This window comes from Leuciscus leuciscus (genome assembly GCF_965113295.1).
Source record: "Leuciscus leuciscus genome assembly, chromosome: 19".
Classification (NCBI taxonomy): domain Eukaryota; kingdom Metazoa; phylum Chordata; class Actinopteri; order Cypriniformes; family Leuciscidae; genus Leuciscus; species Leuciscus leuciscus.
In genome coordinates this window covers 30,123,160-30,145,060 of record NC_138743.1, presented here as the reverse complement: position 1 = coordinate 30,145,060, position 21,901 = coordinate 30,123,160, and the positions used below count along the sequence as shown (strand labels likewise).

The 21,901-nt window shown below is 37.8% G+C and overlaps 2 protein-coding genes and 1 long non-coding RNA gene across 4 annotated transcripts; 1 reads left to right on the top strand and 2 right to left on the bottom strand.

The window, feature by feature from the left end:
- Positions 1-4,263: 4,263 nt before the first annotated feature.
- Positions 4,264-9,812, bottom strand: LOC309482273 (phospholipase B1, membrane-associated). 2 transcript variants are annotated; one of them, XM_082147604.1, is made up of 15 exons: positions 9,224-9,812; positions 8,914-9,004; positions 8,571-8,629; positions 8,023-8,090; positions 7,817-7,860; positions 7,602-7,722; positions 7,384-7,435; positions 7,175-7,255; positions 6,793-6,858; positions 6,233-6,324; positions 5,983-6,064; positions 5,638-5,739; positions 5,398-5,493; positions 5,119-5,190; positions 4,264-5,026 (listed from the first exon to the last, which is right to left on the bottom strand). In XM_082147604.1, exons 2-15 carry the CDS (start codon positions 8,942-8,944, stop codon positions 4,889-4,891), a joined length of 1,104 nt encoding a protein of 367 aa, XP_082003730.1. In that variant the 5' UTR covers positions 8,945-9,004; positions 9,224-9,812; the 3' UTR covers positions 4,264-4,888. The 2 variants fall into 2 exon arrangements, with proteins under 2 accessions (XP_082003730.1, XP_082003729.1); XM_082147603.1 differs by having other exon boundaries at positions 8,914-9,812.
- Positions 7,823-10,980, top strand: LOC309482275. Its single transcript, XR_014200277.1, has 2 exons — positions 7,823-8,735; positions 8,767-10,980. It is a non-coding gene; the product is annotated as an uncharacterized lncRNA (long non-coding RNA).
- On the bottom strand, positions 9,957-21,493 carry sel1l (SEL1L adaptor subunit of SYVN1 ubiquitin ligase). The gene is made up of 21 exons (XM_082147602.1): positions 20,886-21,493; positions 20,620-20,666; positions 20,268-20,439; positions 19,754-19,921; positions 19,373-19,478; positions 18,364-18,526; positions 18,104-18,157; positions 17,957-18,016; positions 17,551-17,632; positions 16,994-17,148; positions 15,952-16,008; positions 15,775-15,843; positions 15,568-15,645; positions 15,413-15,475; positions 15,242-15,329; positions 14,292-14,440; positions 14,040-14,205; positions 13,142-13,216; positions 12,483-12,655; positions 11,840-11,968; positions 9,957-11,748 (listed from the first exon to the last, which is right to left on the bottom strand). The coding sequence occupies exons 1-21, from the start codon at positions 20,956-20,958 to the stop codon at positions 11,542-11,544; spliced, it is 2,334 nt and encodes a 777-aa protein (XP_082003728.1). The 5' UTR covers positions 20,959-21,493; the 3' UTR covers positions 9,957-11,541.
- Positions 21,494-21,901: the final 408 nt, after the last annotated feature.

Here is a 21,901-nt window from a genome sequence, read left to right as displayed (position 1 = left end):
TGGATGGATGGATGGATGGATGGATGGATGGATGGATGGATGGATGGATGGATGGATGGATGGATGGATGGATGGATGGATGGATGGATGGATGGATGGATGGATGGATGGATGGATGGATGGATGGATGGATGGATGGATAGATAGATAGATAGATAGATAGATAGATAGATAGATAGATAGATAGATAGATAGATAGATAGATAGATAGATAGATAGATAGATAGATAGAACCATTAAGATATAGGAAGTCTGATCATGGTGTGCTTGATTTTCCATCTATTAATATTCTGCTTCAGGCTAAAAGGCAAGCAAATGCATAAACATATTATCACTTCTTATCATAATATCACCCTCTCCTAAAACTCCAAAACTAGGCAAATCAAAGCAAAGCATGATTTCTGTCAATAATAATAACAATCATAATAATCATAAATTGGTGGTGGTTGAGGAGAGATCCCCTGATATGATTGTAAAGCGCTTTGGGTGTACAGTAGTACATATGAAAGCGCTATATAAATGCCTCATTCATTCATTCATTCATAAATAAATAAAATAATTAATTAATACAAATTTTTAAGTATTTGAAAAATACTAATTCAAAGGTCATAATCTAGTACAGGCCCAAACCATAATATGGGTCAAATCTGCTTTGTCAAACTGATATCATCACATATGTCAACAAAAATGTCTTATAACATTGTTACACAAAAGTCTTGATTGACTGGTTTATGAAGATAAGATCCCATGCATTATTCAAAGACGACCGCTTTAAGATCATGATTTCCACTAAGATGTCTGTAAAATATTAAAGGAAAATAAATTCAACTTGCAGTCATTTGGTCCCAGTAAAAACAAACTGAATGACCGGCTGAGATAAAGCTATACTGTATTGTTTTGCATAAATCTTTGTGCAGAATACTAAACATAAGTCGATCAGTAGTGCCTGCCATTCAAAACAGAAAGTAATTCAATTAGGGACAGCATTAAACCTTGGCATATGCAGTAAATGATGGACCTCAGGGGAACCATATGTGATTACCCCACCAACTAATTTACTGAGCACAGTAGAGATGCATTAGAAAGAGAGGTGCAGGGGATGAAATAGAGGGAATGTGATCAGAAAGCAGATTATTAGATGTGGGATCAATTCACAGGCAAATCTGATAAAACATTAGTGCTTAATTGTTTGTTTGCCACTTATACTTTTATGTTTCCATAGGTTGCTTTGATAGAAATATGCTTTGTTCATTGCAATAGTTAAATGTCCTTGTAGCTCATGAAAACTGTTTATCTGCCATTCGTTGTGCATTCGCTCAACAATATTGGGCTGAGGGCTCTGATAATGTGCACATTAGAGGCAGCTGCATTTACACATTTTATCCCTGTTGGGTTAAATGATGTTGAGTTAAGCATAGTCAAACCCAAAATTTATTCAGTCACCTTCAACATTTCTCACATGATCACATTGGCTATAGTTTCGAAAATCAGTTGATATTTCACTGGTTTTGGCCATCCTTCTGTTAGACTGTCTGACAAATGAATCAGGTTGAAAAGCTGTCAGCTGTTAAATTTAAGTACACAATTAGATAATACCAATTTAGGTCAACAAATTACAGAGCAATGTTTAATTTTGTTCAGTCTCTGGTGTAAAAAGGTCGCATTAGCAATTTAAGAAAGAAACACTTAAGCAAAACATGGTCAGGTCATAGTGTATGAATAATTTTTGCTGCCAAATTTTTATACATTTTACTGGTAGTCCACTGTATGAAGGATTGTCACAGTTTACTTTATTTTGCTATCCTCACTTAAATGAACTATAGTGTCCTGCACCCACTAGTAAAACAATATATAAAAAATATATATATATCTGGTGTCTGAATAATTTTTGTTTGACTGAACACAGCAAAACCTTTTTAGGCAGCAGACAAGTTGACCATTGATTTGTAATGAGAATATAATGCTATTTCTCTATTCTGGACACACTAAAATTGGATGAAAATCGAACAGTCGGTTGGAGTTGGAGTATGTGATGGATTGCATCTAATGGCCCTCAAAGAGGAAACAAGTTTCCTGTTTATATCAGCTTGAAATGGACAAAAAACATAATTAATGTAAACTATTGGAGTTTTTCCAAGTATTAAATCAAGTTAGCCTATATTAAAATGCATAAATTCTACATTTGTCCTAGCTGTAGAAATATACTACTCAAAACTGTGCAGTGCTGTTTCTCAGCCATGCATGGATAGAAGATTCATTTTTTTTAATGTACCCAGCTGAACAAGAGACTAAATGAGCAATTTGCGGTTCTGTAGTTTCATTTCAAACAGATTGTTCATAAGTTGCATAACCAGAAGTTGACTACTTTCTGAGAAACGCCCGTCATAATGTTTCATTGAGTCCAATTATTTCTGATTATAAAAATACATAATTTAACCACAGAAAGCAGTTTCTCAGAGCTGGGTTGAACCAATTATTTGTTCATTTTAAGTGTATTTGTAATAAATAAATAAATAATTGCAACTCCCAATATGCTTCACTTCTTAAACAACAGTGCATTTGAATTTGTTTTTATGAATTTTTTGGGAGGAAATTAATTCACAAATAAACCTTAGATTCAATCTTGTGATCTCAGAGATAGCAAACCATCAACCAAATGTAGCCTACCTCAATCAATTATCATAGAAGCATAAACAATCAAAATACATTATTTCCTGTGGAAAAAAATATATAAATATCTGCAGATTGCGAATTTCTTTTAAAAAGCAAGACTAGACACTGACAGCCTCGAGAGTGGGTTAATACAAATCCACTTTGAATGATACTACTACTACCACTAATAATAATAATAATAATAATAATAATGAATATGCAGCATGGGCAGCACAGAAAATATCTCTCTTGCTTTTTTGATTAAGTAACCTCAACTAAGAATACAGACAAAATCAGACTGACAAAACATGAATATATTTATTCATTAAGGACATAAATGTGAAGAAACCACCATGTAGCGGCTGGACAGATCAGACACACAATTATTTATTATATTTAATAATCCACTTGGGAGTCGCAAGACTCGATTTCCCCTCAAGACTGTAACAAGTAATGGCTCCGTGATGTCTGGCCTCCCGCTGATCATCATCAACCTTTATAATGATATAAAGCCCCTTCTGACACTATCCAGGTAACTAGTGAACCTCAGAGACATTCCAGCAAATGTGTATGATTACGGTTTTGTAAATTGTCTTTTGTATTGTATACTGTTTTTTGCATTCCTTATGATAGAATTATTAGATAATGTATAACTTTATCATGCTTCATATCAAAATAATATATCACCTCCTCATAACATACATTGTATTCTTGTTAAATTAATCAAAATGATACAACCGCCGGCCCACTCTGATCATGCAAATGAGCCAGCTTCCAAACACAGGAACTTTTCCCACCTGAAAATACACCCTTTTCATTGGTCAAGCCAAACTCAAGAGGCAGAAGTTAAAAGGGCATTATCTCAGTGACCTTCTCTTTTCTGGTTCTGGTTTCTTGGAGACATCTGGTCCGACCGTGACGCCGTGGGGACCTCACTTCGCCCCGGTGCGCAGATGGAGGGGTCTCAAAGTTACAGCCAGCCATGTTGTTGTAACCTCCCATCCGGAAGAGAGGACTCTTCCGACCACAACCGAGTCAGACTAACACCGCCGAAGTTCGTCATTCTTCAACATGGAAGAACCTGTTGCAACTTCACCACCATTGAACAACTGAACCATCATAACTTTCTTCTGAGACTGCATATCCTGTACCCAGTACGAAAGGTTATTTTTCTGTGGCCACAAAAATATCCTTTCTGAGAGTCGATGGACGATTAAAACTAAGTGTTCACTGGACAAACAGGTTAATTGATTAAATAATAATTCCGCTACATCAAGTTAATTTTATTAACTGATCCAAATATTTATAATTATAACGAGTAATACATAATTATTCATATTTCATTGAGCTAATTTGCTACAGCCCATATAATTGTATAGCTATAATTTATTTTATTGAATACTTATTCTTTTTTTTTATTTGTTTTGTGTAGGAAAGAAGCTTGTTTCCAAGAATCTTTAGGAGCTGCTAAGAACTTTTAAGAATAACTATAAAGAAAGGTTATTTGATTGGTAATGGAAGAATGTATTGACCCATGAAGAACCCTCAGCATGTATGGAAAAAGTAAAAACGTACTTTTAAAGAAAAAAAAGGAAGGAAAAGAGGTAAGTGTCCCTTCTGAAATCTTTATTTGAGAAGACCAAAAGCACTTCTCAAGTTGTAGCATCCAAAACAATGATCTTATTACTGTGGTGCACCATACTTATGTACTTTTCACCATGCTCTCAGAAGCAAAACAATTGTTCTCACTCAACATTAAAATCCTTTATCCGCAGAGGCTTAATGAGTTTACAGTGTAACCTCTGGCCGTTTTTATTCAGACAACCCGGAATCAGCTTACACAGTTACCTTTCGTACCTAAATGAATTATAGCAGCATTACGCAGAGCTAAATGTGGCTTTGCACCTGCTCTTGTGCCATTTTGGTTGGGTATATCAGAAAAGGTCATCACATTAGCATATATTGTTCTATTCTGAGGTTTTAACATTTCCATTGCAGAAACTCCACAGAGCAATTAAATATGATGCTGATTGGAAGTCCATTTTTCTTTTTTTGACAACTTGTTTTATTTATCTTTCACACCCTCATATTCAGTTTTATCATAGATCATCCTGCAGTGGCTCAAGTCTCAAAATAGATCCTCAATGGTTCTGAGAGTGTCAAAGCATTGATTTCTAGCACAAGTAGAACATCAGGTGGGCAGACATGATGTACCATGATACTCCATATGGATGTCCTACAAGGAGGCCAGATTTACAGCCAACCACAGTGGAAGGAAAGCCAAGGCAAGCATGAGGTGGAGAACGGCTAGTCTGACGCCAGCTGACGGGCCTGGCTTTACAACAGTGGGTCTGGTGTAAATGTATGGATGACTCTAGGATTTGTCAGTTTGAACAAGAAAAAAAAAAGGATGTAATAATAGAATTAGCAAATGAATCCATAATAAAATAAAATATAATTTCTTACCACAGGGGGGCAAATAAGCTCAATAGAGTTAGAAAAGCTCTCCACCAGAAACTTCTCCCCTTCAGGTTGAAACTTGCCACAAAAAAAATGAGAGAAACGATTTCAGAATGACAAACTGTGCCTATATGATCAGATAATCAGAGGTTGTGGCTGATGTGTACATCAAAATTATATTTTATTCTATGTTTTATTTATTACATATTTTGTTATGTATATATTTTTATATATTATTTTATTTTATTAAATGGAGCGTTGTGAATTTGTGAAACCAAAACTTACCATGTTGTTCCACAGTCCCTTGGCTAGCTCCTCGTGTCCTTTCATAGTAAAGTGGAAACAGTCCGGGGTAAAGAAGCTCATGTCAATCTTCCCATTCTAATCAAGGACAAATTAATGAGACACAAACCTTGAACAGCACATGCACATATTAATGGAAACGTTCAATTTTAAACCTAATGCAAAGCTAGCAGAAATGTGGCATAAATCATAAACATAACACAATCAGTGGTCACTTCTTACAGGGAGTCTTGGAGGGTCTGCGTGTTTCAAGAACGGCTGCAAAACTACAGCAAAGTCGTTCTTAAAGAAACGGTCACTGTGCAAGAGCTGCTCCAGTGCTTTCTAAAACAAAAGATATTTTGGGTAACATTTTATTTTACAGTGTCCTTGTTACACATGTACTTACTGTAATAACGTAGTAAGTCCATGTTGTTAGTTAATATTAGCTCTATTCAGTACTTAAACTGTATTAGTACACTGAAACAAAGACAAAATGCAACCACATTTACCACACAGTTTAGCACCATATTTGCAAATGACAGATTTGTAATATATCTGTATAGATAATTGAGAAAACTAATCCACCTGGAATTCTAGGTTGACTCCAACCAGCTCCTTTAGATCAGCGGATCCAGCGGCTGGCTTTACCAGACAGGAGCAGAATGACCTGGAGAGATCAGAGCATTGAATATGAGAGAAATGATCCTGTAGCACTGAAAGAGCATAAACATTCAAAGAGATTTTTGATTTTGAATTGCTAATTGTGCATGAAAATAAATACACAATGCATATCGAGTATCCATGACATCATCACATTTGATTTAATTTCCTGTACCTCTGGAGCAGACATCCTGGGGTGGGTTTCTGTACTTCCCTGAGGGTCTCCATCGGCAGTATCTGGACCACGTTCACTATCATTCGAGGAACCTGCAAAGGTGATAGAAACTTTTATTAATGCATTATGGTGATCAACAACAAAAAAATCTGTAAAGTTATATGATATTACACACGATTTCCATTTCAAATAAACGCTGCTCTTCAAAGTATTCAAACGCAGTATTCAAAGAACACTGAAAAAAAATCTGTTTCCACAAAAAATATAAGCACAACTGCTTTCAATATTGATCATTAAAAAAAAAAGTGTTTCTTGAGCAGCAAATCAGAATTTTAGACTGATTTCTGAAGGATCATGTGACACTGAAGACTGGAGTAATGATGATGAAAATTCAGCTTTGCCATCACAGGAATAAATTAAAAACATATTTAAAATTAAAATAATTCACCCATAATATCACAGTTTTTACTGTATTTGTATTATAAATGCAACCTTGGTGAGCATAAAAGATTAAAAAAAAAACCAAGCCTTTGATATTATATCTCGAGATCTGCTATTACCTCATTCATCAGCATTTCCAAGGACACAGTCATGTAATGGACAAAGTTCTCCACCGAAAACAGGGACTGTGTGCATAAATAGAGGACATAAATTTAGAGGCTCTATAAAAACACTCCTAAAGGACAATATGTCTGAATATAGACTCTTTAAAGGTCACTTTTACTGCCTAGAACTGCTATTTCTCAAAGAGCAAACACATTTCAAGGCGATATTACTCATGTTGATGATCATCTCTACAAGCGTCTATGTGTTCACAATCAATATAACATTTGTTTTAAACCTCCTATAGTTCCCGCTTTGACATTTTGAACAAAATCTGTCAATACTGTAGAAGAATCTTCTGTCTGTAGTTTGCCAAACAAACAGCTTTGTAAGCAATGCCTTGTCTTTGCAGTAATCACAGATGTCATTCATCCCAATTAGAATGGTCAACAGTTTCCAGTCTTCATCAAAGTCAATATCCTGTAGCAAAAGATGGAATCACAATAATGCCAAGATTTCAGCATCTGTATTTGTAATAAGCAAGAGAAGCAGAGGACAAACACATTTAGTTTCGGAAACAGTGTATTCAAAAGCAATAATGCATTTACCTCATATGTTTTCAATGTATCAATCAAATGTCTGACTTGTTCAGGAAGATTACTAGGAAGAAAGCAAAACTCATATCATCGACTGATACAATAGCACATTCGCTAAATTAAAGGTCGCAAAATACAGTTAAAGTAAAAAGATCTTGATGGCATATTTTCAGGTGTTTGTTCTTTAACAACCATTTATGAAGAATGACTAGGGATGTACTAGCATTTACAAGGTGTTGTGTCCGGTTACAGCCAGGTTAAATCCAGTCTCGCAGAGGGGAGCTGGGGTACCATGGACCGTCTTGGTTGGGGCGGGACCCACTAAGTGGGGGTTGAAGAGTCGAATGATGTCTAAATCAAAAGCACAGAAGGTCACAAATTCAATTCAGCTCAATTCACCAATTTTTACTTTTCATATGACTGATATTGAGGCAAAAGGACATACTTGACAGTGTAATGACATCTTGAAAGGTTCCATAGCCGCCAATGCTTTAAAAATATGGAATAATTACAAAACAATTACAAAAATTCTGGGCAAATATTTGCACCACATTATTAGAACTTCACAAAGTATGAGAAATATCATCATACTGGATATAAAGTCACTTTATTTATAAAAGCATGTTATATTAGTATTAGTAATACATTTACCTCCATGACACGTGACGAAATTCAATCGGTATGCCAAGAACTGTGGTTGCATTTGCACCAATGGCTGTCTACAAGTGAGACAATTACTATTAGAGATCATAATTGCTTTATTTGATAAACCCTTATATTATCAGTAACTGCATCAATAACAAATTTATGTATTTGTACAGCTTAAAGGGATAGTTCACCCAAAAATGAAAAAATGAAAAACACAAAAGAAGATATTTTGAAGAATATGGGCAACCAAACAGGCCCAAGGCTCCATTGACTTCCATAGTAGGAAAAAATATATATATACTTGAGTAATAAAAATACTCAAAATATCTTATTTTGTGTTTAACAGAAGAAAGAAACTCATACAGGTTTGGAACAACATGATGGTAAGTAAATGATGACAGAATTTGCATTTTTTGGGTGAACTATCCCTTTCAGTTGTTAACCTCATTTTGCCTCATGAATAAAGATAGTGTAGAATGAATTCTGTTGTCAGCCAACTAATGAAAAGTCCACTAAACCGAAAAAAGGAAAGAGTAAATAATCACACTCACTGTCAGTGAATCCCCAAGGGCAGCGATCACTTTAATATCTGCTGCCCTCACCAGCTCAACTACAAGAGATACAGCGAATCAGAAGAGCAAGTACCAAAACATTATATAACACAGTTTGTCTGTGGTACAACAAGAGCCAGCATTCATCATCAATAATAAACATCAGTGTTAATGAAAAAATGATGAAAAAAAAAAGGTTTTGTCTCCAGCATGACTATCATTGGCGGCCTGTAAAGTCAAGCTTGGTCGTACTGACTTCAGATCAGTAGTGTGTATTCATCATTGGCAAATCTTGTCACAATGTGGAAAAATAGTCTAAAACGCAGACCCTAGACCAGCCTACCTGAGGTTGGCACAGAAGAGGAGGGGCTCATGTCAGGACACGTGAACAGTGGATGTTTGAAACTGATTGGCCTGGTCTTCTCAGGAAACTCCTGTAAGAAAAATAACATGCTAAACAGGCGGTTTCTGTGACATCACAACCAAAACATTCAGGCCACCCCATAGATAGACCACCTGGAGTACTGAAATTATGTTTACATTATGATTTATCAAAGACAAACTAATTGGACAGTTGTATTGATGACCTCATGAGAAAGAAAAACATCCTCAACCATATGATAAAGCCCAAAAAAATCCCATCACAAACGCACCTTTCTAAGCGCTTCCTCGCTGTAGTGACGGAGTCCTTCCTCATATTCCAGCCTCCACTTGTCACCTTGAGATAAATATTACGATCCATGAGTACTTGAGCCTTAGCAAAAGTCAAAATATGATACAGACCGGCCTCCATTGGTACAGCACAAGCACAAAGGCCTTCAACACAGGTTCACATAAACATCTCGCTCCACCAATTTGGAGTCCTGGCATCCCAGGTCAATCTCACACATGTATCGTGGGCCCTGCGCTCCAGCTTATCTTCCCAGCTCTGGATGCTTCTAGTACTTACCTTTGACAGGGCAGAGGGCTAGCAAACAGGTTGCCACGGCAATGAAAAGCCACTCCATGGTGGAGCGTTTCCAAGCTGGTTAGCACAATGGATGTGCGTGCAGAGAGAACGGGGCCATTATATCAGTGCCCCTTTATCTCCCCCACCCAAAACAGCTGAGTGACGAAGTTCAGGCCCACCGACATAAAGCATGATCCAGATGCACATGCAACTGCCAGGGGACTGGTGACCATTCACAACTTCAGAGAGCTTTACTGGAAACCATGTAGCACTGGGGCCTGGGAGAAACGGATCCGCAGCGCAATGCAGATCAGGACCAGGAATCCTTTCAGAGAGAAATAAATAAGGTGGCGGTTGATGATGTGCGCACTGGATGTTTGTTTGGACTGAATAGCGTTTGTTGGTCTAATTATTTTAAGAAAGGAAATGACATTCGCTGTGAACCCATTGATTTTTATTAGTTATTTAGAAACATTGCCAGTTGAAAATGTTATTATTTGCTCTTTTTTTTTTTTTGACTCATCCGTTGTCATCTCTGTATTATGAGCGGCTTGATTTACATAGAAGAATCTGTTATATGATTTTTATAGTCTCAAACCATTGCTGAATTACGTGAACTCCACAAAAACAGACTAATGCTCTGGTGCATCTTGGCATGAAAAACAGTCCTTTACATCCTATTCACATATGTAGGCTTACATTACAGATTTCTTTTCTTTTTTTTTTACACCAAACTTTGTGGTATTGCTATATTTCCTGAAACGACAGACACATTCCATCGCCAAACGATCAAATATTCTAGACATGCTCACAATTTAAATTATCTGAAAAAATATTTTCCTCTGAAAAAAGCACTATGATTCAGCACACAAAGCCACATTCTGAAGCAAATTAACCCCTCTTCAGGAAGCTGATGTTACAGAGCGAAAGACCTTATATGATGATAATCATCAAAAATAGCTTTGAGAGCATTCAATGTCTTGATCTGAAAATAAAAAAGGAAAAAGGTCTTGTAATACCAAAACTTAGCATGATAGCAAACAGCAACCCATTTAACAATTAAAATGTTTTGCATGTATGCAGTGGAATTTATCTCTTATCTTGGAAACTTTTGGAAAGGTTGAAGGACTGCTGAAGAAAGAGGTTTAACAATCTGAAACATAATGGACACCAGCCTTGAATCTTTACCATAAATATGCTACAGACACACAAAATGAGGTCAAGGGCCATCTCAATGATTCAATGTTTGGCAGGGTGAGCGTTTATGGCAATAAAAAGCCTTTTGGCAGACTGATAACCTTAGATTACTTACCATGTAGTTTATTCATCTGTAACTGCTCAGGTTTTAATCAAGTGAAATCTACACCTATGTGTTGGTGAAAACAACTTTTGTCCAAATACTGACATTATAAATAATTTGTATATAATAATTTCTGGAAAAAAGAAAAAGAAAAAAAGAAATCTGCTAGCAAGCCACTTAAAAAGGAACACATGCTTAGTGTATCAACTTTTTTACAAATAGAAATTCAGAGCACAGCCCATCTCGCACTCTGCATCCCAATGAGGCACGGTGTCCGAATCCGAATTTGCACCAAACTAACAAGAACAAAAAAATCTGAATGGGTTGCACAAAATAGGTATGATCCTTGACTTTTAGCACAGTGGCAAGCAAAATTCAGAAACAACTACCGTAGTTCCTTCAGCAATGTGATCTTTTTCCCCCCACATAGTGAGCGTTGATTTGCACAAATATTATTTCACCTGGCAAAACCCTGAGGCGCACGTTTAAGATATCGTAGAAGTTCATCTAGTTTTTCCCCCAAGCCACAGTAAAAAAGACTAGAGAGGGGCTGGACAGGGCAACAAGAGTCCTGAAAGCTCTTTTGGGGTTTACAGGATTAAAGACCACAGCAGGGTGTAGGTGTCAGCGGCTGTCCCGGGGAAAGAGACGCTAATGGGCCTCAATTCGGTCTCCCGTACCCCTAGTCCCGTTCGGTCACCTCCACCCTGATCCCTGCTCTCTCATTGTTCCTCAGGCTCTTCGGCGGGCTGCTCCGGCTGGCCTGGAGGTCTAGGAGGCGCTGCAGGGGCTCTGGGTACGGCTTGGTGCTGTCTCTGCCGATATGCGATCACTGTGCCCAAGAGCAGAGCAATGACAGTCATGAGGTAGAGATCCCACTCTGGACCCAGTAACTGGTCAAGATCCACCTGAGATAGAAGCTCCTTCAGCTGAAGATAAAAGATGCAAGTTATTGGTTATTCCTTTGACTTGAGACAATGTCAGATTTAAGGTGGATCCTCACTGAAAGATGCGACTTACATTGAGATCCTGCAGGTACTGTAGTGCATAAATGAGGCCCAGCTTGCACAGGGCCAGGAACACAGGAACTTGGGCATCGGGACTGGCCTCTGCAGCCATGTCATAGAAACGTTTAGCCAGATGAATGTCCTGTGGAGGAACAACCGAAACCACTACAGTTCAAATGTTTGGGGTCTTTACAGAGAAATTAATACTTCTATTCAACAAGGATGCATTAAAAAGTGAGAGCAAAGACATTTATAATATTACAAATGATTTCTATTTCAAATAATGCTCTTCTTTTAACTCTTAATCAAATTCTGGGGGAAAATGTATCATGGTTTCCACAAAATGATTAAATAGCACAACTGTTATCAACATTGATAATAATAAGAAATGTTTCAAGAGCATCAAATCAAGTGACTGAAGACTGCTGAAAATTCAGCTTTGCCATCACAAGAATAAAGTACATTTTGAAACATGTTAATATTTGAAACAGTAATATTATTTCACAACATTATGGTTCTTACTGTATTTTAATCAGATAAAAAGTCAGCCTTGGTGAGCACAAGAGACTTCTTTCAAAAACATAAATTCTTACCAACCCCAAACTTTTCAACAGTAGTGTGTACGTGCTATATGTAAATATACATGGAGATCTCACCTGTTTGATACCGAGGCCCTTCTCATGCATATATCCCAGATTGAACATGGCCTGTGCACTATGCTGTTGCTCAGAGGCCAGACGATAATGAATGACAGCGGTCTCATAGTCCACATCAGTGCCATAGCCATAGAAATGATAGTCACCCAGCTTGATTCTGGCCACTGTGTATCCTGTAAACAAAAGATAAAACAGCTAATGTTACAAATGTCCTGGATGTTCAATAGCCTCATGAAAATTAAAATGAAATTATAAAAACAGAAGCAGAGGAATCCTGTTTCAGCCTGAAGGGGTTTATTTAGCGATAATGACCGTCTGACTATACATGATCCAGCTTGTTACGTGGATGTGTAGCAAATAAGTAAATAAATTGGCATGAAACATTGAAATTATTTTTTGCAGAGTAATACGAGATATGCAAAATGATGACAGTGTAGAAGACTGGTTGCTAGTAGCTACAATGGTCAAATACAGTTAAGCATTAATTATACAGAAATATCTGACCACACATAATGCCACGAATGACCAATCAGGATCAAGTATCTGAGAGAGCCGTGAAGTAAGCAGTTATATTTGTCTCACCATAATGGTTGTAAGGCCATCAAAGCACTTTGGCATTTTGTTAGAGTGAATGTAAGGGTTGAAGAGAACAGTCTAACCTTGAGCAGCTGCTCTGGTCCAGTGGAGCAAAGCCCGTGGGTACGTTTCATTCTCATTGAAGATCTGTGACCCCTCTGAAAAAAGAGACACATACACAGACACGGAGTCAGATTTACCTTCACAAATGTGAAGTAGCTTAATTTAGCTGGGTTTTCATTTGCCAAGAGACAGTAAACATGAAAGGAAAGGCTGACGGATCTTTAAGTGGTCTCTCAGGCTCTGCGCAGACTGCTTTACCATCACGGAAGATTCTGTGACCTTCTTTGTGCATTCCCACATATTTTGACATGAATTTGCATGCATTTTTTTCCAGTCATTCTTGATTACTAATAATGATGTTTTATTTTAAAAACAAATCATCATATAAAGATTTCCAGGCCAATTTTTCCTTTGCATTTTTGAATTACTATATTTAAATAATTTTCCTTAATCAGCTATATGTTAGTTTTTAAGAAATTAGTAAATTATCTAGCAAAGTCAAGCCAATTAATATTTTAGAGCAGAAAATAAAATAAAATAATAATAATAACATTCCCTTTAGAAAATAATATTTTCTATAAAATACAAGGCATGACTTTTCCAGGCCTAATAAAAATTAAGATTTTAATCATTTTCATCCTGTTCTTTATTACAAAATTCCGATTACGGGCAGCAGTTACAGCTTATCTAAAATGGGGGGGTTTTTTGAGACTTTTTTTGCAATAAAGATAAGGTTTTAAAAACAAAATTCCAATTACAAGGCAGATGCTGGCTGAGGTGAAAACTATAAGGACAGATTTAAAGGGTCAGAAAGATCCAGGTTTGCTTTCTCAGACCAGCTTTTAACTAGAAACCACCATTAACATGCATTTAGGTGTTGGGGGTTTGACGCCCTCTGGTGGTAGAGCCCATACTCACTTTGATCGAGGATGAAGGCCACATTGCTCTGAGCAACCTCGTAGCCTTGTTCGGCCAGCAGTAGATACTGTACTAGAGCAGAGTCCGGATCGCCCTCCTTAAAGCTTCCGTATGCCGCCATGAGTCTCTCAGACCAGCGGCCGCGCTCACACACATTCTTGAAGAGCTGCTCTCACAAATACACATACATTAAACACTATCAGAAAAGCTTTTTGAAACATGGCTATGCATCATGAAATAATAATGCCTCACCTCCACTGCAGTGTGGCAGGAGCGCATGACCCCAGTCCCCGTGGCATGCATCTGGGCTAGATTATAGAAGGCCAGGATGTGACCCGCTTGAGATGCCAGGTTAAAGAATTTAAGTGCCTGCTTATAATCCCGCTTTACCCCAATGCCATCTAAAATATGAAGAATGAGAGAGTCATAAAGGCACTTTTCATACTCTCAAACACCCACTAGCTGAAATGACTAAGACACTCCTCAGTCCTCAATGTTTGTCAAGATCATGTCAAAGCAGAATGCAGGTGGGAGTTTGGCATGGCAACAATCACCTAGGCAACCAAGCCAAAAGAGTCTGCGGTGATTTAAGACAAAAATAAGATAAATCGCAACTGAAGTAATGAAACAGTGAGCTAGAAAGATAGGTAGAGAGGGACTTTTTTATTTTTTTTTAAATAATTAATGACAGTAATAGTTGTTATATTCTCCGAAATTTGGAATGTCTGATGAAATGCATTTGATATTATTATTATTATTATTATAACAACAACAACAACAACAACAAAAACAACAACATTCCACAATTCTGAGAACCCTCTAGAAGACATTTCCTAAAAGATACTTCCCTGTTCTATATTCTGAGGCATCTGCTGTGTAATTGCTAGGAATATGCACACTTTTAATACTTGCTCTGAAAATATGAGCAGTAAACTTATTTTCGTAGATCATTATTAAATGAATCACAATATTAACATATAAAAGGTAACATTCATGAATGATGTGTTTAGATGTTCGAAATTAGTGGAACCCTGTAGGTATACATTTCATGGCCTTTACTGGCTCGTTAAGTTTGTTCCCGTTTATAATAAATGACTGCTTATTTTTCCTCTTGCAGTGAAAGCAGAAAGAAACAGAAGTGAGGGGAAAAAAAACACAACCACATAATTTGCACATAATCTCCCTCTCCAGCACACACTTACTGTAGTACATGGTTCCCAGCTGTAGCTGTCCATCCACCCAGCCCTGCTCTGCAGCTTTCTGAAAATACTTCAGTGCCAGGTCATAGTTCTGCAGGAACGAGAAGAAACAATAACTGAAAAGGTCATTTAATGATCATACAGTGTTTAGTTCAGCTCATCCAGGAAACTCACCACAGGAACGCCTCTTCCATACAGATAAGCCATACCAAGACCACTCTGGCCAACTGGATTACCCTAAAAGATCAAAACAAAAATAAAGGATTAGAGGAGAACATTTGAAAATAACAGTTTCTGAATTTTGACAGGGGAAAAAAATGTATTCACACCAAGTCTGCAGCCTTTTTGAAATATTGCAGGGCCGTCTCATTGTTCTGAGGCACGTACTCGCTGCCTTCAGAGTACATCTGAGACAATAGAATAAGAATTAGGAACAAAAGATGGACACAAAGAGGTTGAAAGATTAAGCAACACAGGACAAGAATGACAATTTACAGTCCAATAAAAAAATAAATTAAATAAAAAAACATTGGAACCTTTCCAAGGAATGCCATTGCATGTGTGTTCCCTGCATTTGCTGCCTGGTTAAAGTACTCATATGCTCGCTGAAAATGGATGTCAAAAAGAAAGTATAAAATCATTTTTTCATATAATTTTATTAAATTATTACATTTGCAGAGACTGAATACACAATATGCCTGAACAGAAATTACCTGATGATTCTGTTCAACACCTCGTCCTCCATGTAAATGTAACTGTCCCAGACCCACCTAGGCAAAAAATGCAAATGTGACAGTAATCATCAAAAATACAGGTAGATCAACATACCGTTGAAGCTGACATGAAACAGAAGTTGTGATTGTCATTTTTTCCCCTATTGTGACGTATATCGAGAGAAATGGCTTCTCAAATGAAAGAAAAAATAAATAAAATTAGGACTGCTGGATGTGATTTTGTCCATTGGGAATTGATTGGATTGTTGTGGTTTGCTATTGCTGTCCCGTCCTCGCTCCAGTAAACACATCAGAGAAGAGGAAGTTATTTTGATTAAAGATTATGAGGGGACATTAATTAAAAAAAAAATAATAATGATGTGCATGGATAACACATTTATAATGAACACTACCCTGGAAATCCAGAGTTCTCACGAGAGCACAAGTTTTGCTCAGCGAGTTACTCTTGTGTCGCGTAATGATGCTCATTAAATATGCCCTTGTATCCGAGCTGCACCAATCACATCGGGTTATCTGATATAGGCGGGCCAGAGACGAGCTAAACAGATGACGACAGTGCTGTGACGAAGTAAATTGCAAGATGGCTATGGATGAACACCAGTTGTTTGAAACGGCTTTGGCCGCTACAATGAACGAGTTAGACTTGGCTTTTTATCTAAAAGAGGAACAGAAGACGGCGCTCGAATCGTTCCTTTGCAAGAAGGGCGTTTTTGCTGTTTTGCAGACCGGATACGGCAAGAGTCTAATCTACCAGTTAGCTCCGCCGGTGGGGCTTGTTGTGATTGGTCGTAGTGTTATCCAATTGCGTGCAGTGAGATTTTCAAATGCATGCTTGGTGCCGCCCCTCGAGCTGGCCGATTTTCATTAGTGGATGCCAGACCATTAATCTTTCAGATTTAGGTCTGGATTTCCAGGCTAAATAAACACTGCAATATTCCAAAAAATAAAAGTATTGCTATAAGTGACAATCTATTCTCGATTTCAATAATGCCACAGACAAAACAACATGGTTTTACTATACCTGTGCCTGCACATCTCCTTTCTCAGCCAAGAACTGGTAGTACTGGATTAAATCCTCCTCTAGCATTCCACTGCTAGAACCCGGATTTTCCACTTCATCCAAGAGCCTGATCCGCTGTACTGCACTGCCCCCTGTCAGGGACACGTCGCTGGCCACTAACACAGACAGACACACACAGTGAGGACAACTAAGTGGTACCAGTGATTAATGGTGGGCGTTATAACCAAAATCTATCAGCACAGCAAGAGTAAATTGAACCCAAAAATGTATTACATATTACAGCATTTCTAGGTTTTTTTTTAATGTTCACACTGCTCAGAAAACAACCCTTTCACATGTATTATGTGAGAAGTAAATCACTATGTAGAAAGTCAATAAACTTATTTTTAAACAGACTGAACAAAAAAGTCAGAGGCCAAGATAATAGTAAGTAACAAGATATCATCCTTACAAGTGGCCACCAGGGATCTTATAAATTATGTTGTGCTGAAATTAGATGCATTTAGATGTGTATGAGGATTGCATCTGAGGAAGCACAGCGATGTAACAACATTTACCATGATTGGCCACGAGTCTGTAGTGAGTGAGAGCAGATTCACAGCTCTGAGGAACCCCAACACCTCCCCAATATCTGTAGCCCTGAAAAGAAAGCATGACAATTATCAGACAGCACAGCCATGAACTGCAGGGCAAACACAAGCCTATGCGATACCAATGCATTGAGAAAGTAGTCATGGATAAATGCCACAAGGTCTGAGGTTTCAACTTTGCTTCATGTAACTGAGCCAATGTGTCGGTCAGAATTTCAGTAGTTCCGAAGGCTTGTCTAGACACTCAGCTTGATGCAAGTGAAGTCAAATAAGACTTGATACATTAGATAAGCAAGTAATCCAAGTCTTGTATCCTGGCTGGAACAAGATCCTTCCTTGTTTAAAGTCTAGTACAGAAAATCATTCTTCTTACCAGAATCATATGAGCAACTAGGTTTCCACCCAAAGCTCCAAAGGTGTAGTACACCAATGCCTGCAATTAGGTTAAATACAGTATTTTCAATAAACATGCACATTTAAAGTAAGCATACTGTGCTTGATAAATGTCATTAGGGGATACCTTTGCTTGACTAGAGTTCACTCCTAATCCTGCAGCATATAGGAAACCGAGTGCCTGTGTGAACACAAATTGGATGGGACCTCAATTTTAAAAAATAGGAATAAAGTTTTCCTGATGCAGATGCAATAGCACAGCATTGATAAAATAACCAAGCACACAGCTGCTATTCTGAACAAACAGCTTGAAATGAGTCACAGGACAAAAAAAGCATCAGTATTGACATTAAATATGACATTTAGTAAATAAACAGTTGCTATTACAGTCTGAGCTTTAGGGGAGCCCTCCAGTGCCAGTTTCTCAAAGATCTCCTTCGCCTGAGGAACGTCCTGGGGTAAGTAGTCTCCCAAAAGCATGGCATATGCCACCTTCTCCATAGCCTTAGCATGACCCATCTCTGCAACTTTCAGGAGTTTTTCATACAACCTGTTATACAGAAATTAACAGAATTATAGCGTCTGGGGTCGGTAAATTTTTTGCATTTTCAAAAGACGTCATAGTAACTACATTTACTTGATGAAAAATATAGTACAAACAGTATATTGTGAAATATTACATTTACAAATTTGTATTTAATCCAATTATGTCAAAGCTGAATTTTCAGCAACCATTACTCCAGTCTTCAGTGTCACATGATCTATTAGAAATCATTCTAATATGGTGCTTCAAGAAACATTTGTTATTATTATCAACAATGAAAACTACGGTGGCCGAGAGAGCTCAACACGCTGCAACTGAAGAAAACACATGCAAATAGAAAATTACCAGAAAATTAAGAAAACATCTTCATCCTCACAATGCAACCAAATAAAGAAACATGTTGCAAATAGCACGGATATGTTTCAAGGGGACCCCAAGAAGTTTTTTTACAGGATTCTTTGATGAATAGAAAGTTCATAAGAACAGCATTTATTTTAAAAAGAAAACTTTTGTTAACATTATTGTCTTTGCGGTCACTTTTGATCGATTTAATGCAGCCTTGCTGGATAAAGAATTCTTTTATTTTTTTAAATCATAAAAATAACTAAATAAATATCTTACTGACCCTAAACGTTTGAACAGTAGTGTAATTAAAATACATTGGTTTTACACCAACAGAGAAACCAAAACTATCTTACACTGTCAGAAAATAAATCTGCAAACACTGTGCATGAAGGTACACATATTCACCCTTTAGGGTTCAGAAAGTGTAGCTTGAAGACCTAAAAACAACAGGAAAACTTTTGATTGAGCACTGCAAGCAATAAGAAATATACATGGCACAGCACTCACTCTTTCTTCTGGCTCCTCCGGTTGGTGCCATTGATCACCCTAAGTGTGGCCTGGTACAGTTCTTCAGCCTCTTCCACCAACCTCCTCTGCTCTGCCTGCTCCTCCGCTGTGAGGACACATAGACACACACAATTGGTATAACAACCGCAAGTGCTAAAAATCATGACTGATTTATAAAGACCGGTATTTTTAGAATTGACCTTCTCATATCCAAGCTAATTATGCAAAAGAGTATGAGTAGTAAAAAGCAAAGAATGTGCAGAGAACTCTTTCGCTTTCAGCTAAAGTAGTATCATATTTCATGTAGACTAGAGTCACAATATGATTCATTTTTACAATATAAAGCCCTCTAAAGTATGCTACCAACAGTAGCTCACTCACTTTCGCAGAAGCCCCATCTCTTATCAGTGCTGTAGTCGTACGTTGTGGCACACCACAGCCTCCCGTCTCCTCTGCCTTCAGTAGTGCACTCCAAGAACTCTTTCCCTTGGAAAAGAAAAGGAAAGACGCAGGGCTCTCCAGAGGCCGTTCCACCGGTCACCACTGGAACTACGTCACAAGATAAACACCAATGAGAAAATAACACAATAACCAGACACTTTCACAGGAAACACACACAGGTGAATGCATGAGTGAGCAAGTTTCTTTTCTCAACAGACACTGCAAGCTGGCGATGAACAGAAAAGAAGGATTTTGTGCAGTTAAACTTAAACTTAGGCAACATATGACACAAATACTAGTATCAAAACCTTCATGGTGGGAGTAAAATAATGGATAAAAAGTAGAGAGAGATAGATAAAATGATGCTAAATGCACAGAAAAATCTAACTACTGAGACTCGAAAGCTATATATTAATCAGGAAGCACCTGCAGACCCCATCTGGCACTGACTCACCTTCTTTACGACGTTCCTCTGGTGGAGGGGGCTGACTTGGAAGATCTTCCTTTTCAATCCCCTCAATCTCGCTTTCCACACCAGTGTCTGTTGTGCTGCTGTCAGGCTGGGCATCTTTAGGAACATACGCATGTCCCGACAAAATTCTGGAGCCATCCTTATCATCTGTGCTCTGATTTTGACAAAACCATTGATGCAATGAGATGCAAAGATCACTAAGAAAATAGCATTGTTTACACAAACACGTGTGTGTGTGTGTGTGTGTGTGTGTGTGTGTGTGTGTGTGTGTGTGTGTGTGTGTGTGTGTGTGTGTGTGTGTGTGTGTTTATCTTATGTCTTGATGCTGTATTACCTGAGGCGCACCAACCTGCGCATCTCCTTCCTCATCTGGTATTACTTCTGCAATGAATGCACCAAACAGCCAAGTTTACGGTTTATATAGGGCTAGACTTTACATACAATACATGTTAATACATTCGAACTGTTAAATAGCTTTACACTTTAGTTAACGTCTAAATAAACATGTACTTTTTTCTAATAGACTAAGCATTGAATACTTTAAGAAGTGGAATAATGAATACTTTACTGAACATTGAATACTTTAAGAATTTGACTCACCACCAGCTGTCACATCCAAAGTCACAGCTAATGCCACAATAAGGACCAGACAAGACTTCTTAATGGGATTCATGTTGCCAGAGTGTGCAAAACGCAGTGAACGACTAAAAATCTGACTTTAATAACTAAATCAGCACATCAGCTATCTGTTATCCTAACTAGCCATCTAGCTATATAAATGTGTCAGTGAACTGCACCTGACTGCATAACCCACTAGCTATAGAACTTGACCAGCAAGCCAAAACTTCTCCCAAAAGCCCAAACGGATTACAGCAAAACAATCCATTCGCATACATGTAACATTAACACAGTAACCAAAGCATTTGTAGCTAGCAGCTCAATGTAACTAACTCAGTGACAGCCTATCAACACACAGCTAGCAGAGCTAAACACACAGCACCTTTCAGAGACTATTGCTGTGGCGCTTGCGGACCTTTAATATTATTTCCAGGACGATTTCCGGAATAATGTTTCCAAGGCAACTGCAATGTCTATCAAATTCAACAACACAAGATAGTTCAGCCGTCTTTAGGGTTTCTCGTGTTTCATCATATTTCTGTTCACTAACCGACCACCTATTTCCTAATCCGCGGCGGTTTCACCAATCAGAATACGAGACCGTCGGTGATAGCCAATCGTTGCGCTTCAAGAGTCAGTTGACCAATCAGCGGTGCACACACAAGAGTATTCCGGCTGCTGAGATACGCGAATGGAGCAGAAGTGTACACGACAGTTTGCAGGATGTGGGAACGCCTGTGAACAGCTGACTCTCTCTCAGCCGTGTGTGTGAAGTAAACAATATGGTAGATATAAAATATGAAATAATATAAATTATTAGTATACATTTTTAAATTAATGTTTTAAATAGTCTTCAAATATTATATAGTCTAAATAAGTAATGTTTCGATTGATAAGCATGTTTAAAGGCTCTTATAAGTTAAAACATTTATTTCCTGTTTTATTACAACACAGTTTCCGATATTCCGATAAGATCTGACATACCGTATATATATATA

Bases quoted from the DNA above. Each gene is read 5' to 3' on its own strand.
- LOC309482273 (XM_082147603.1), bottom strand. From the start codon at position 9,022: ATGTTATTTTTCTTACAGGAGTTTCCTGAGAAGACCAGGCCAATCAGT. The intron at 7,436-7,601 runs GTAAATGCTAGT...CTTTCTTCCTAG, and splicing joins GTAACCGGACACAACACCTT to TAATCTTCCTGAACAAGTCA. The intron at 5,191-5,397 runs GTAAGTTTTGGT...TTTTGTGGCAAG, and splicing joins AGGGACTGTGGAACAACATG to TTTCAACCTGAAGGGGAGAA.
- sel1l (XM_082147602.1), bottom strand. From the start codon at position 20,958: ATGAATCCCATTAAGAAGTCTTGTCTGGTCCTTATTGTGGCATTAGCT. The intron at 18,158-18,363 runs GTAATAGCAACT...GTGTTCACACAG, and splicing joins GCTCCCCTAAAGCTCAGACT to GCACTCGGTTTCCTATATGC. The intron at 11,749-11,839 runs GTAAGTCGCATC...TTTTATCTTCAG, and splicing joins AGTACCTGCAGGATCTCAAT to CTGAAGGAGCTTCTATCTCA.